General features: G+C 39.6%; 2 protein-coding genes and 1 long non-coding RNA gene across 4 annotated transcripts in view; 1 reads left to right on the forward strand and 2 right to left on the reverse strand.

Moving 5' to 3' along the window:
* Positions 1–9,402, reverse strand: part of scn8ab (sodium channel, voltage gated, type VIII, alpha subunit b) — a 49,777-nt gene extending 40,375 nt beyond the window's left edge. Inside the window, exons 1-3 of one of the 2 annotated variants that reach the window (XM_044024783.1) lie at positions 8,992–9,402; positions 6,319–6,402; positions 4,221–4,558 (exon numbers count right to left, since the gene is read on the reverse strand). In XM_044024783.1, the coding sequence (XP_043880718.1) occupies positions 4,221–4,502 (282 nt within the window). In that variant the 5' untranslated portion in view covers positions 4,503–4,558; positions 6,319–6,402; positions 8,992–9,402. The remainder of the gene's footprint in view (positions 1–4,220; positions 4,559–6,318; positions 6,403–8,991) is intronic. The other variant, XM_044024782.1, reaches the window with a different exon arrangement.
* A 600-nt stretch (positions 9,403–10,002) lies between these two features.
* On the reverse strand, positions 10,003–14,571 carry LOC122768325. The gene is made up of 4 exons (XR_006360292.1): positions 14,484–14,571; positions 13,186–13,874; positions 10,907–10,953; positions 10,003–10,017 (listed from the first exon to the last, which is right to left on the reverse strand). It is a non-coding gene; the product is annotated as an uncharacterized LOC122768325 (long non-coding RNA).
* On the forward strand, positions 13,343–15,765 carry LOC122768321 (methyltransferase-like protein 7A). Its single transcript, XM_044024237.1, has 2 exons — positions 13,343–13,837; positions 14,578–15,765. Exons 1-2 carry the CDS (start codon positions 13,343–13,345, stop codon positions 14,809–14,811), a joined length of 729 nt encoding a protein of 242 aa, XP_043880172.1. The 3' UTR covers positions 14,812–15,765.
* The last annotated feature ends 33 nt before the right edge of the window (positions 15,766–15,798 follow it).

Below are 15,798 nucleotides of genomic sequence, written 5' to 3' on the forward strand. Positions count from 1 at the left end.
GCCCCCTCTTCCTCCCTCTTTGATGCATGAGTGCTGTGATCAGGTTTCCTGCAGCTGATGGTAACACACACACACACACACACACACACACACACACACACGCACGCACGCACACGCACACTTAGACACACTCATTGACATACAGTGCAATGGTGAGCGATAGGATGACTGTCGGTCGAGTAGAGGAGACACGCAGCCTGGAAAGGTGAGGACACAAAAAGCGTGGGAGGAATGAATATACTTGGAGGTACTTCCTCAGGTGTGATAAAGGGCAAAGACATAAGTGGATTAGGAAAATGACTGATACGAATTACGGTACGGGGGACAGGGAAAGATGAGGTCTTAGGCTGTAACTCTTATTGAACTGAGAGAACACATGGGCATACAGTATATGATTAAGTCAGCACATCTTGAAGCAGAATGAAGAGGCTGTACAAGCAGAAACAGGGGAAGCAGGAGCCTCAGAGTTAGATAAGCCATAGCTGGCAGTTTAAAGCTCCGTGTTCCTTCCAACCATTTCGAAATGCCATGACAACGTATAGCATGTGGCGTCACAGACGTATAGGGCTGCAACTAATGATCATTTCTATTATTAGTTCATCTGTCAATTACGTTGTTGCTATTGATATTTTTTGAAAAAAATGTCAATAGCTGTTTCCCAAACCTCAAAATGGTGTCTTCAAATGTCTTGTTTTATCTACAAATCAAGTCAAAAAGGTGCAAAGAAATTCACATCTACGAGGTTGAAATGACAGGTCTTGCCTTCATTTATATTTTATTGATTGTTATCAGGATCCACAGTGATGCAGTGGCTGGCATTGTTGCCTCACAGCAAGACGGTCACCAGTCACTGTTTACTTTGAGTACTCCGGCTTCCTCCCACAGTCCAAAAACATGCAGATTAGTTTAACTGGACACTCTAAATTGACCGTCTGTGTGAATGGGAGAGTGAATGGTTGTTCGTGTCTGCATGTTGGCCCTGCGATGGACTGGAGACTGTCCAGGGTGGAGCCCGCCTTTCACCCCTACGTCAGAGTCATAGGGGTGACTCCCCCACGAGAGGATTAAGCAGCAGAAAATGAAAATGAATGATTGCTTATCAAATAGTTGATAATTAATTCATTAAATCAATTATTTATCAATGAATTATTGCAGCTCTCCTCAGAAAAGCCAGAAGCGACATTTCAATTATCAAATCGAACATTTGCCCTTTGCTGTGTGTCTACATCTCTCTGTCTCTCTCTCCCTGAGTCTGTCCTATCAAATAAAGGCAACATTGCCCTAAAAACAATACACATTGCTGCTATTTTTAAAGAAAATCCTGGACTTTAGATCAGCTAGAACATACAAATGTATGTTTATAAGACGTACAAGACCTCATTGTTGGAATTAAATTGAAATTAAATAAATAGCTGCAGATGAAGTAGCATTTTTACTGGAGTTATTGAAGATATCGTATGCATGAAATGATAATTGAATGAGTTAAAGAAAATAAAAAAATAAAATATTTCATATCTTGTTTATGCTCGGATGAAAAATATGTCTTATTATTATCTTAATTGAATGTAAAATTTACACAGCCTAAATTGTTGGTCTATTAATCTCTTGAATAACTTTTTCATACAAAATAGCTTGTTGCATTATTCTGTGGCGATTCTATGGAAATGGAGATTTTGTTTTGGCGATGCAAGGTCATCTTCCACTTTTTTGTAATAAAACTACTTCACAAAATTGCCTTCAGAGGCAGAACCACAGCTTTTTTTTTCACTTCAAAATCCTAAGAGGTACGGACAGCTCTTGTCCACAGTACTTAAACTCTTCTCATGACACTACGCAGGATCCATCCAAAAACATGACTTTAGAATGACCCTTTGTCACAAAGTAGTGTGCAGACAAACATTTGTGCTGCGGGTGTGGGTGGAGTGCGACTGAAGAGACTATGATGAACAGCTCTGCAGCTACTTTTCCTTCAATCTTCAAAGTGAGACGCTACAGGGGCAAAGGAGGGAGAAAGGAGCTGTGCATTGGAAAATAAGCAAAGTGGGGAAGGATAACACAAAGACTGCAACCGTTTCTGTGGCCACCACTGAACTAGGGTTGTGGATCAATAGATCACAAAAGGCACATAACACTTGATAGTTTCATCCAAGCTTCCACGGAGAGTCCTGCTGACTAGGCTTGTTGCTGCCTTACAGGCCACGGATCCACTTACACATTATCACTGCAACCACACAGGAGACTGGCCTCTCCTCTCCTATAAACAGCTGAAGGTACTACTGTATAGCACGCTCTCCACTTCCTGCCCTCCCTGCAATCGCCCACCTTCACCGCTCATCTTCGCAGAGCCACGGTAAAGACAAAGCCAAGCCAGGCGGACGCGACTCGTGCGAGAACTCGTTTTGTGTCACCGTTAATCGTTAAATGCTTAGATGATGCGACTGTGTGACATATGACTTTAAAGTAACCCTGACATGACCTTCACTGTTGACAAACATACAAAAACTATTTTCCAGGGTGTTTTCTTCTGTTTAAATATCCCAAAATTAATGAGAAAAATTACTTTCTTTTCTTTCAAATTGGAAGAAAAGAAAGCTCCAGTTTCCTAGAAATGCAGCCACACATGCATGAAGGCATAGCTGATATATCACTCAATAATGCACTGCTGGAAATACTGTCCTCTCAGACAAAATGTTGGAGAGAAAGAGCACTATCAATAAATAATTCAATTAGTAATAGCACTGAACCTTAAGGCAAATGTGTCATCCCCATCATGCATTTTATAATTATACCATGCATTAAAGGTCCAGTGTGTAAGAATTGTTGACAGCTAATGGCCAGACTGTAGATGGTAAAAGGAGGACCCTTCTGCTCACCCCTCCCTTTTACCAAGAGCATCAGAGAACTACGGTGGCCTTCACAGACCAGAAAGGATGTTGCTCTTCTTCGTTTGCATAACTAGCTTCCACTTTAAAATGGGAAATGCACATCTGTTCAGGCTGCTGTAGAAACATGGTGGCACAAAATGGTGGCCTCCATAGAACAAGGTCTTTACCTAAAGTACATTAAAAGGCTTACTCTCAGGCTATTATATACTTATACAAACATAGTTATGTGTCACATATTACATTTCTGCAAATAAACATTGTTACACAATGATTAATTAAGAAACTGCAGAAAGCTATTCCAGGGTAATTAATCTTAAAAAAAACTTCATCACAGCTATTTTGTAATGTTGAAAACTATCTGACTCTATCTGCCTTAGCTGTGCTTTGATTTTACACGTGCACTGAACAACTCTCTCTGTAACTGAGTGATGCACTGACAGTCACTGAAGAACCACCCTCCAAATACTGGGGAGAAGCTCTTGAATGCTTCAAGGTCATCTTTGCTATGATGCAACATCCCTGTAGCTTCCTGATTCTGTTTGTATGACAGTCAGTACGTTTACATGTACGGTTTAATCGAGCTAAGGCCGTAGTCTGACTAAGACAGGCCATCAGAGAACTTGCCAAGGAGAAAATGTGTACGGCTGTCTCTGCCTCCGTAGGTGGCGCTGCAACTCTCTATAACTTATAGCATGATGAATCAGTTTTCTGTTGACATTTACTGAAAAACAAACGGACGGTGAGATGGATTGTGCCGTGGCTCTGTATGTTTCGTACCTGCCGTACATGTTAATCGTGATAGAAATAAGATGGAGCATGACTCTTGTGGTTGCCGCCCTATGATTTTCGGCAACGGTACTGAAGTTTATACGTCGTCTCCTTCTACTTCCGGGTCAAAAACCGAGGAGGAAATTTTGGTGCATGCGCAGAACGCCAAGTCGGACTCCAGTTCGATTAAGCATATACTGTACATGCAGGAATAATCAGACTATGGATCACATTATCCGGGTATGTTAGTCCGACTAAGACTAGCTCGATTTTAGTCGGACTAACGCATATGACATTAAGCTAATTTTTAACATGCATGTGAACACATTAACTGAAGAACCAGAATCTATGATGAAAAGCTCTTGAACGCTTCAAGGTCATCTTTGCTATGATGTGTTATATAATGTGGTGCATGGCACACTTGCAGTTTCACGTGAGAAGAGAAAAAAGGCTAACACTCAAGTTTCTGATCATCAGCTAAAAATGAATTTCAGTTTCTTTCACAGTCACTCACTGACATTTAGCAAACACTGGGTGTTGCATTTGACAATTGGAACAACAACTCACTTTCTGGTTCAAATAATATGGGTCCAAATCCTCCAGTGGTGTTGCAGCCATTCCATCAGGAATATCGCCGTAGATGAACGGCAGGCTCTTCCCAGCCTCCAGGTCCCTGTTTGGCTTGGGCTCATTGTCGTCAGATGTGTCGCGGTGACTACTGTCCGATCTGGGCTTGGGTGGCTTCTTGTTCTTCTCTTCATTGATTCGCTTCTCGATGTTAGCAAGCGACTCTGGGGTGAATTTCTTGAAGCTGTCAGGTCCTGGGGGTGCAAGAAGGGGTGCGGCCATGTTTTCATGCTGCAGCTATTTCCTCTTTATTTGTTTTCCATCCCAGACATCCAGCTCTGAGAGGAAGAGAGGGGCACAGAGTGAAAAAGTGAGGAAGAGTCAACATGAGGTGCAGAGTAAAGACAGAGCAAGCAAAATTATACATCAAATAGTTCAGGTTTATTTCATTAATGAAAATGACTGGACACAATTTGGGATGACAAAAAAGGGTTAGCATATTATGTGCAGTATATAATAATATGTCATAGATTAAGATTTAACATAAATATAAAATTGCACAAAACAAAGATTGAGTTTCCTGGTTCTGAGGAAGGAAACAAATCAAAGTAAAGCAAGAAAAGCGGTGTCCAGGCAAATGGTAACATTTAGAGACATGTTTTACTTAAGTTCCATGTTTGGTACTTTCACTATCTCACTGAGAATCTGACTGAGATCGACTTACAAAAGCTCTAAGCAGCTTTCATCTCATTCGTGGTAGAGAGCCTATACTAGGGGTTTTCAATGTTTTTCTCAGTCACAACAACTATGGTTCTCAAACTGTGGTACGTGTACCACCACAAGTGCGTGAGCTTCCTTTGGTGGTACTTGAAGGTACAGTAAGTCAGAAATACTGTTCTACTGTATGTACCAGGGAGGAATTTTGACCGGAGTGTGTAAACAAAAAATATCTCACTCCATCTTAATCTAATGTCACTATGTGTGAAGTATATGTGAGGAAGATGAGGATGATGAGAGAGCAAATTATCTTATTGGGAATAAATCTGCCTCCTGTGAAAAGTTGGCCTTTGAAATGATTTGTCAGTCTATAAAATCTATTTCAGAGTAGAAAAGTAGAAAAATTCAAATACTATTTGTTGTATACTACAACTACCGTACAGAAATAATGGATAAATCTGGAAACCTTTCATGGAACCCCAGGCAAGTTGCCATAGGCCCTTAAGGGTGACTGAACCTCCTTTTGAGAACCACTGGCCTACACAATAATGGAGAAGTAGCTCCCGGCACTCAAGCTATCAAACAAATATTTTATGCTGTGCTGCAAAAACGACAAAGAGCCAAACATTCTTAAGCCAAGCAAAAAACACCAAACATTAGCTCAATGTGCACATGATCTCTGCGAAGAGATTCAAATATGCAGCAAGTTCTCACAGAGACTCATACGACGATGAAGCTCATTGCTGTATCTTCTAATCATAAAGCCATTATTATACAAAGTATGTGACAATCCCATCCATCAGTCTTTGTTACTGACCAAAACAAGGACAAGTCATTCCTTTTTTTGTCAAGCAACTAAAAATAAACAAAAGTATAATTACTTAATATCTAAATGGAACCTCTGGGACACTGATCTGTTTACACAGATCAGCAGCCACCCCTTCACGTATCTTCTCTGGGATAATTTGACTGTAAATTGTTGTGCTTATTACGGCACAGACTCCTCTGAAATATTAATGTGGAATAGAATGGTGAAATCTCACTGACGGCTTCCTCAAATGTCCCATTTAAGATAAAAATGTTAATTTAACTGTGACAGAGCATACATAATCTATGATGAAATTAAAATGACAAAATTGAAATGTATTTACTAAAATATGCCCGTGTGTATCAAGATAATTTACATGGATTATTCTGGAAGCTTTTCACAGACCTCCATTTGAGTTAACAACAGTGAGGTTTTAATATTATGAACTGCATCTCTCCAGGCTCCCCCTGTTGGCTGAAGGCCACATCATATTTAAGTTGCAGCTCAAGAGCAAGCTCTCCGAATGTCGACAGCATGAGCAACATTCAAGGAAACAATTGCAGTGGTACAGACCTGGAAATGAATCAGTAATCAGAAAGTCAGGGAAAACTCCGCCGGCAGTAGGAGAGAGTGACAGAGAAAGCCAGATCCGCGAATCTTCGAGAGAAAAAAAAAGCACAACCAAAAAGAAGAGGAATGAATTCCAATTCAGGTAACCCAACCTCGGCACAACCTCCAAGTCTCCTTCCAGCAATGCCACATCAATTGATCTGGCGTCAAGGTGATTCACACCACAGTGCACTACCATGAGCAGCAGTGCATACTTGACACATAATGCTGGGACAGTCCTTAAAACAGGCAGCAAGACTGAGAGACGACCAGACCAAACTGCAGAGCAAATGATGCTCTCAGTGTCCACTAACTTATAATCACTGCATAAAAACGAACGGGCCAACAATCACACTTATGCATTTTAATTATTAAAAAAAACAAGAAAAAAGAAAAAGCTGCTGTGATCACTCAGAAGGATCACACTGAATCCTGTTGGTGAATGTAATCGCCGAAAGCAGGCCGCACGTGTTCGGTTAAATCCAAGCCGACTCAGTCCAGAGATGTGAAAAATATGTAAATATATATATATGTATATATATATATATATATATACATATATATAAATATAAAACTCCGACAGCCTCAGTTGCCTCCAGTGAAAAAAGGAAAGCTCATCCCTGTCCGGTTGAGCAGCATGTGGCACGCGGCTCTGATGCGGCGTCTCCTGTGCGGAGGAGAGAAACCCAGAGAAAAAAATCCTTCACCCTGCTCTGTGTGCTCTGATGAGGATTTAACATCTGATGAGACTGACCAGACATGGTGCTACAGCGAGGAGGAGGAAGGGGTGTATGGGCCACTTGCATCAGAGTCACATGGGCAAGCGGAGGGGGAAAAAAGGAAAAGAAAGGCAAAAAGAAAAGCTACACCTTCACATCCTTCACTTCCTGCAGCAGATATTTGAACACATATGTTTTTATAATGTTGTCTTATTTATCTATCTATCTATCTATCTATCTCTACCTATCTATCTATCTATCTTTTCATCCATCAGTGAGACAAAAACTTGGCTGCCAAATTTAAAGAGACCTCACATAACCCCCTCATACGAGTGGAAGCCACTTCCTCCATGCCTGAGCTTATTATTATTACCTTGATGTATCCAGGAAAGCCTCACTGAGATTAAACAATCTCTGGCCTACAGAGAAGGCAGCAGCACATTTACACAAAGACAAAATAACAAGCCCAGAGTCGACCGTATAGGCTTGTAAAACAGGACAACATCTATCCAAATCCATCGAAAAAAAAGACAGACACAAATAACGTAAATATTTGCCATGAAATTAGGACCCGTCTTTGGAATTCTTTCTGCTGAGCTCTGATAATGAGCTCTTTTTTCTGTCAGAGGACGGACGAGGAGAGAGGCTGAGACTGTGCAGCATGGATGGGACATTATAGGCCACTGTTAATATAAACACCTCATATTTATCCGATGATCCCCCACACTGTATATGTTACATCATCTGAGTGTTATCCATTGACTGGGAGTGATGTGAAGTCTTGGTGAGGTGCACTGTTGTACACAGAGGCGTGCCTATAGGGCCAAAGCCTAAAATACTGCAGTGTGGTTTATTGCTGCTATAGGCTCTAGAACTATCTAACTGACTATAACTAAGTCATAGTAGGTCAGCTGAACGCACACAGACACGTCCTGACAACTCAACACCGCAGCCTCAGAATCACATCAGTCAGCACATCAGCACAGTTCCATGACCAAAAAAAAAAGAAAAGTCACATTATCCATAGACAAAAAGATTGTATAGTGTAGGCCTTAAGGCTACAGGCCACCACACCCGTATGCGTTAGGCACCACAGATTCACATGATGCAGGTTTACAGAGAAGCAGGAAGGGACGGATTTATTTTTAAATGATCATTTTCATGGGGGACACTGCGTGAAAAGAGGAGAAAAGGGGATTCTGCGGCTCCATTGAAGGCTGCCAAAGTAAAGACGCACCTTCCTCCTCGCGCAATACAGTCTCCTTAAGAGATTACAAGAAGGAGAGAGGAGGAGGAGGGGAGGTGGCGGTGGTGGTGGGGTGTATAAAACTATCATAGTTATAAAATAATAGCAGCTACGCAAATGACTTGTGCAGGCAACGCATCACGCATGTATTTGCGCTACTTTTTGGCGCATGTACGCTGTAGTTGCAGCGGCCGCTCACAGAAGTTTGGCGTGATGTCACTCGTACATGTACATCCTAAATGCGTATGTTTCACATCTGTGACACACGGTCATGTCATCCCATCCAGCGTCAGGCCAACACCCCGAAAATAACCCGCTGTCTCCCCCGTTTCCCACCGCATCGTATCTCAGGTGCATGTCGCCCCCCCACCTCCCCATCCTCCTCTCCTCCCTCCTGCTACTGCTGCTCCTGCTCATTTGAAAGTCACATCTCCTCGACTTGTAAGCATGTACTGATGTGTGTGCATGTCCTGGCAACGAGCCCTTCACAGCCGCTGTACGGGGAAGGGGAAGATGCTGAGAGAGAGGGACCCGCTCTGCGGCACTGGGATGCAGTCAGTCGACAAAGTAGCTCTGCGATTCATCCCGCGACAAAAAAAAAAACACCCCAAAAAATAACAAAAAAAACACAACCCACCACCAGACAAATGAGAAAATAGATTGTCTACTTACTTGTTCTCGCATCAACAGAAACCAGGACAGCTGTCAGTGAACTGCAGATGTAGAAAAGAGTCGGGAGTAACTGCGGCTGTCGCCATATTGTTGCTGCTATCTTCCTTCCCAGTGAGTGCGGCTACCCTGCATAATTGATGACTCTCAGCAAATTGTTAGGGAGTGTCAGTAAATGCCTTTAGTTTCACTAACGGACAAGAGACCGCAGCGTCGTAAGCAGAAAAACACACACACTGTTCAGTGTTCATGTAATGACAGGAGCCTTATTGATGTTGCGGTTATGGATCTTTGTTTTTATCTGGATCTGCTGTGAAAATACATGTGATTTTATTTTTATTTGACAAACGCACCTGGAAGTAGAAAAACACGTTTTTAACTCTTACACTGAAACTAACTTAAAATGTATAGCTTTGTTTTCATACATCTTAGGTACTTTTACCACGTTAATATAATAATAACAATAATCATAATATCAATAATTATCATTATTGTTATATTGATTGCCAACAAAAGTGGAAATTTGGCTTCATAAAGTGGTTAAAAGGGCAAACAATACACAAAATTAAAAAAAGACATCATAAACACACACAGAGAGGTCTATAATAACAAGCATGGTTCTGCCATTCATTATTACTCCATACATTTGCTATAAAACACTTCTTATGAATGTGCTCGGTTGATGTTGCAGCTCTGTAGCTTCTGTCGAGAACAGTTTAATAAATGCTTTAAAAAAGGCGGAGCTGGGTAGCTTAGGGATGCCTGTAGCCTGTATTTTTACTCAAACAATGATGTTCTCTATGAACTTTAGTGTGAGAGAGTGAGTGGGTTACAAACCTCTGTTTCCAGACAGAAAAGGTTGTCAAATTGTGAGAAAAAATTGCAATCATATTGTTAAAATATCAAATACTTATAAGCAGGCCTATGTTTTATAAGGTGAGTCTTTAGTAAAGTGGCATAAACCTGTTTTTCCTGGTGTCTCTGCTGGCAGCCATGTTTTCAGTGAAAGCAGGCACTCGTCGGCTCTTTCTGCAAAGTCACATGTGAACAATGTGTCAATACTTCATACAAGGCTTCAAAAAAACTGAACCTGAACTATCCCAGCAGTCATGATGTTACAACGACCCTGAAACCAAGGCAGCAAAATGACAGTCATCTTTGTCCATTGGAATATGTATAGGCCCTCACAGCAGAAACTTGACTTTTGTTGTTGTGTTTGTTTGTTTTTTTATCATGTCTACAAAATGTTTAAGACAACATGCAAAACAAACCAAGCTTGTATAAAATCTGTCATAGTAGGAAATGTACAGGTGTTAGTGATCACATTAACAATGATTGTTATCTTTTATTCCCAATGCCATACACATACAAACAATGCACTGTGTCACTTATAGGTACTTTAAAGTTAACTTATATTGTGCTGTGTATTTATATTCTAATATTTACTAATATAAAATACTAATATTTGGGATTGCACTGTATAACCTGTCTGTTGAGCCACGTCAGGATTTTCTGTCAAAATAATAATAATGATAATAATAACAAACTTCATTTGTATAGTACCTGTAGAAAAGTCTAAAGTAAAAAATTTAACTGATTTAATATAAAATAGCAAAAGGCTAGAGTCAAGAAGTTAATACACTGTTTTAACTTTAAAATAAACTAAAAATGCCAATACAATACAACACAGGGTGGAATAAAAAGGAGCTAGTTGAAGGCCAACGTCAAAAGACAAGTTTTAAGTCTTCTTTAAAAGATTTCTCTCTGCTTCCCTGTCATTGCCTGTCCCTTTCTATGTCATATATACTGAATGCTATGACAGACTTTTTTTCTTTTTTATTCTAATTCTAATTCTAATTCTGATTCTGGTTCTGTTCCGTCCAGCAGTGTGAGTTGGTGAGTGGTGAAACATACACACCTGCTGATTTGTACATTTGTCCTGGAGCAACATGGTAGAACTCCACGCTGCAAGGCAAGTATATATAAAAAGGTTATTTTTATTAAAGCGATTACACACATACAAACATACTTATGGGTAGTATATGCAATAAACTATCCTACATGTTACACAGTGTACTTGAACAAACAAAAAGAAATATAAGGGTAATCCAAGAAACTAATTTGGCAACGCTATGAACCTTGGAGTAAATGCTCTATAAAGTTGCTATATGTTTAACTGTTTGTCACAAGTAAACAAATACTCCCTCAATGATATAAATAGCCTTTGCCCTTTAAAATAAAGGGTTGGATGATTTCACCAAGAACGTATTTTAAATATGACCCAACAATGTCTCCATCTGGTGGTGGTTTGAAGAACTGCACCTTTGTTTGAACAGGGAGTGAAATACCTGGCATGCATGCATGTTGAGTTTTAAAGCTTCTTTTCAGCATGTTTATTTTATTTATTGATTTATTCGTCAGGAAGAACATCTCACTAAAGTGTGACTGATGCAGTGTTTACAGGTCATCTTTCCATGGTTAATTTGCAGTCTTTGTGGTTTGGCTTTTGGGAAGTGAGATACAGAATATGTCTAAAAACCTGATAAAAAGAACTACAAATGTTGTCTCAGTAATCCACGTAACCCTTGTCCACAAGTGTTGTGCAAAAAGAGAGCCTTCAGCTGACTCATAACAAAGTTATAGAATTCAAGGTCCTTAGCTTATCAGAGACGCCACGTCACCCCACACACATACAGCACAAACATCCCCCCCCATTCATGCTGTCTGACTGTGCGGCATCTGCACATGTAGAATGACACAGCAAGACTTTGCTTCATTTCAACAGTTTTGCCACCACAGGCATAATAAATACTTCACATAAATGGTCCGAATGTAGTTATAGAGAAGAGGAGCGACGGTGGGAAAAGCTTCATAAAGCTGTTGTTTAAGACTTTCTGAATGTCAGTGAATAAATATCAATTTAAGTTCTGCATTTGGATCCGTGTAATTATAACTGTGTAAGTAAGGCAGTCTGACATAGCTATCCTTTTTTTGTTGAATTTGAATTTTCTAATGAATTTTATATCTTTTTATGTGTATATATATATATATATATGTATATATGTATATATATATGTATATATGTATATATGTATAAAGATATAATTTGCACAAAAGTGTCATTGTGCAAACATGTGTGGGGCAGTGACAGGAGTGTGTGTATGTTTAAAATAATGGTTTCACACATTTAAAAGTGGATTTCAGACAATGACATCATTTACAATGTCACATTTGCACAGCGACAATAAACTATAGTCTGAGCAGTTCTTTGTGTGACTTTGGTCATTATTTTGACAGAAAAAAACCCAATTATGGCATTATTAATTATGGCAGATCTCAACAGTGTAAGTTGGGCTTGGGTTTTCAAAGTGGGAGAATGTTATCCAAAAACAAAAATGGCCATTTTTAGTCCTCTAGTAAACACTTTGTCATTTGATTACACCAGTTTTTCAGTAACATACATAGCCTCTTATTTGTAAAATGAGTCTCAGTTCATCAGTACGAGAGTGTTTGTATCAGACAGACATGGAATCTTTTTGAACAGGTTGGTAAACGTTGGCTTTTCACACAGTGAAACAATGTTTGTACAAGTCTCACATGAGCTAAGTCCACAGACATTTCACTCTTGATCCTTGTAAGCTCTCCTTATCTTCCATTACTGTTATGTAACGTCTTAAGTCATAAATTATATAATAAAATACTAAAAGATAAACATAGGTAAACCGATATATCAGTGTGGTCCATTTATCAGGATGATTTTTTTGGGGGGGTGGGGTTAACAATTGAATTGGCTGATTCATTGAATAATAATTTAATATTAAAACGTATTTATGTTGACACATTTCTGTTTTAATTTCAAGTGTGCTGAAGTGCAACAACAAAATGCAGGACGGATAGACTTCAATAAATATTTATGTATATGTTCAGTGACATTTTGTATTATGTGTTATTATTAAACGATTATATGTTTTCTTTTTGAAAAAAACACAACTATCAAAACACAAAAAAAAGAGCTGACCTCATTTCTATAGATGTGTTACTGAATGCTAGGTAAAACCACCATTGATCAACTTCTTCATATTTGTACTAGTTCAACATTAATTTATTATTCAGGTAATAATTAATGTGAACGTTTGCTCCTAAAATCCACTGAGTCACTGGTTGTTGTTGTTGTTGCTGTTGTTTTTGTGTTATTACCGTAATGTTCTATTGGTTGCGCACTTGAAACAGGAGTCGATTGGTTTGACTGCGCATGCTCGGAGGTTCGGCTGTGCGTGGGTGTGTGGCCGTAGACGACTCACTGGTATTGCTGTTGCTGCTGCCGCCTGCCACGGGGGTCAACTTGTGCGCCACAATGAGTGTCTTTATGAAAATTTGTTGTTTCGTAGTCAACGCGCTATGTCTGCCCTTCCATATCCTGAAAGCGCTGGGTCTGTACAACGCGTACAAACGCGTCTTCCCGTTCTGCGTGCACCAGATTTCTGTCAAGTACAACAAGCAAATGTACGACAAGAAGAAGGAGTTGTTTCGTAAAGTGTCGGACTTCAGCAGACCGGGGGGACAGCTCACCATTTTGGAGATCGGCTGCGGGAGCGGCACCAATTTTGAGTTTTATCCCCCGGGCTGCAGGGTCATCTGCACTGACCCCAACCCCAATTTTCAGAAGTACTTGGATAAAAACATGAGCGTGAACGACCACCTCGTCTACGACAGGTTCTTGGTGGCGTCGGGGGAGGATCTGTCCTCCGTGGCCGATGGATCGGTGGACGCAGTTGTCTGCACCCTGGTTCTTTGCTCTGTCAACAGCATAGAGCAAACTCTGCAAGAGACACGCCGCATTCTTCGACCAGTGAGTTGTCCACAGAAATTATTCCCACTGACTAGACCTGAGGACAAAAGGAGAATTTGATTTGATTATTCTTTATAAAAATGTGCTTTAAAGATGCAGTATGCAACACTTGGGGGTTTATTTACTGGCAGAAATTGAATATACACTACTTAATCTTTATACCCTTAAAGATTCTAGCTTTAAAATAAATTAAAACGATTAACAATTACAGTAGGGCTGAACAAAGAGTCGCAATATCAGAGGGAATGCTCATTTTTACATCTTTATTCTCATTTTGATTCGAAAAACATATTTGAAATGATTACTGTGTGATGTCTGTGCAAATCTGTGAGAAACAAAGACGTTCTCTTCAGTCTAAGAATAAGATGTGCATGGATGCAGACAGTAATTCATCTAAAATTATATTTTGGCTTTAATGAATTTGAAAATTGCAGTAGGCCGTATTACAGTTTGGATATAAATTCGATTAATTGTTCAAAAGCACCCAAAAATCAATACTCAACTAACACAACAACATAGAACACAGAACCTTTTGAGATACAGAGGATTGAAACATGTGTTTTCTGTTGTATTGTTCTCTGCACTGACAGTCGTCAGTCAACATTAGCCAGAATGTGTTCCATTGTAATGATGTCATCCACTTTACCTGTTCATGTCCTCATGGCACGGCCCTTATGAAACACAAGAAAAGGATTGTGTTCTTTGCACAACTGTTGACACAGTGAATGTTGTTTTTGCAGGGCGGAGCCTTCTTCTTCATCGAGCACGTTGTCGGGGAAGAGTCAACGTGGACGCACTTCCTGCAGCATGTCTTTCAGCCGGTCATGAACTACTTCGGCGACGGATGTGAGATCAACCGGCAAACGTGGAAACAAGTGGAGGCAGCTGGATTCTCTGAAGTCTTTCTGAGGCACATCCAAGCACCGTTCTTCATCTTGATTAGGCCACACATCATCGGCTACGCTGTGAAATAGCTTAGTTCGACGAGCTGTGTCGTAAACTCCATCACTGCCACGTAGGGCTGCAACGAATAGAATTAATTAGTATGCTTGTCATTATTTTGATTTATCTATTAGTTGTTTGGTCAGAAAATGCTGATGTTTCCCAAAACCTTGAAACTGTCCACAAACCAAAATGAGTTTGAATCATTTCTTTGTACTATGGAGCAAAGAAATCAGAAAATATTCACATTTAAGAAGCCAGAAAAAACAGACTTAATTTTTCAATTATTAATCATATAGTTGCAGATGAAGTTTGCAATTGATTAATGAATAATGAATCAATGCAGCCCTACTGCCAAGTATGAATAAGCCATGTGCTAAATGCCTGACCTTTGTAAGACAGAATTGTTCACGTGTGAGTTGATTTGATTTCATACTATTTTTATTTTTGTACAAAAAAACAAAACCCTTTCAATATTTATGTTTTTTCACTAAAGAAATACTTAAGTGAATTAAGGGCACAACACTAATATCTCTATCTTCTCTTCTCAGTCTGATACTGACACAGTGAACTGAATTGATTTTCATCAGTGTTCTACACTTACATTCATCTTTAATGGTGTGTCAGTGCTAAATCGTGCCTATTTAGGATTTTCATCATGTTGCAGTGTCAATATTGTTATTATTTGTCACTATAGTCACTGAACCTGCCGGGTTCCTAACTCGATAATAAAAATGATAAACCAGACTGTGGAACACAGACCAGTCTGTTACACGTGTTAAAACCAATGTCTATTAAGATCAGGGCAGCAACAACTGCTTCTTGTCATTCTTGTAATTTGTTGGTTATTTTCTCATTTGTTTTGGTGCAAAAAATGGTCAGTTTCTTTCTGTCAATGTTTTCAAAGTGAACCATTTAAGGACAGTTGTGAAATACTTGCTGAGTAGTTGAATGAAAAAATAAAAATACAGTAAAAAAAAAAAAAAGTGTTGTTTTTTTTGTCTGAATGCATTCTCAGG

The sequence above is a fragment of the Solea senegalensis genome, linkage group LG4 (assembly GCF_019176455.1).
Source record: "Solea senegalensis isolate Sse05_10M linkage group LG4, IFAPA_SoseM_1, whole genome shotgun sequence".
In the NCBI taxonomy this organism is placed as follows: Eukaryota; Metazoa; Chordata; class Actinopteri; order Pleuronectiformes; family Soleidae; genus Solea; species Solea senegalensis.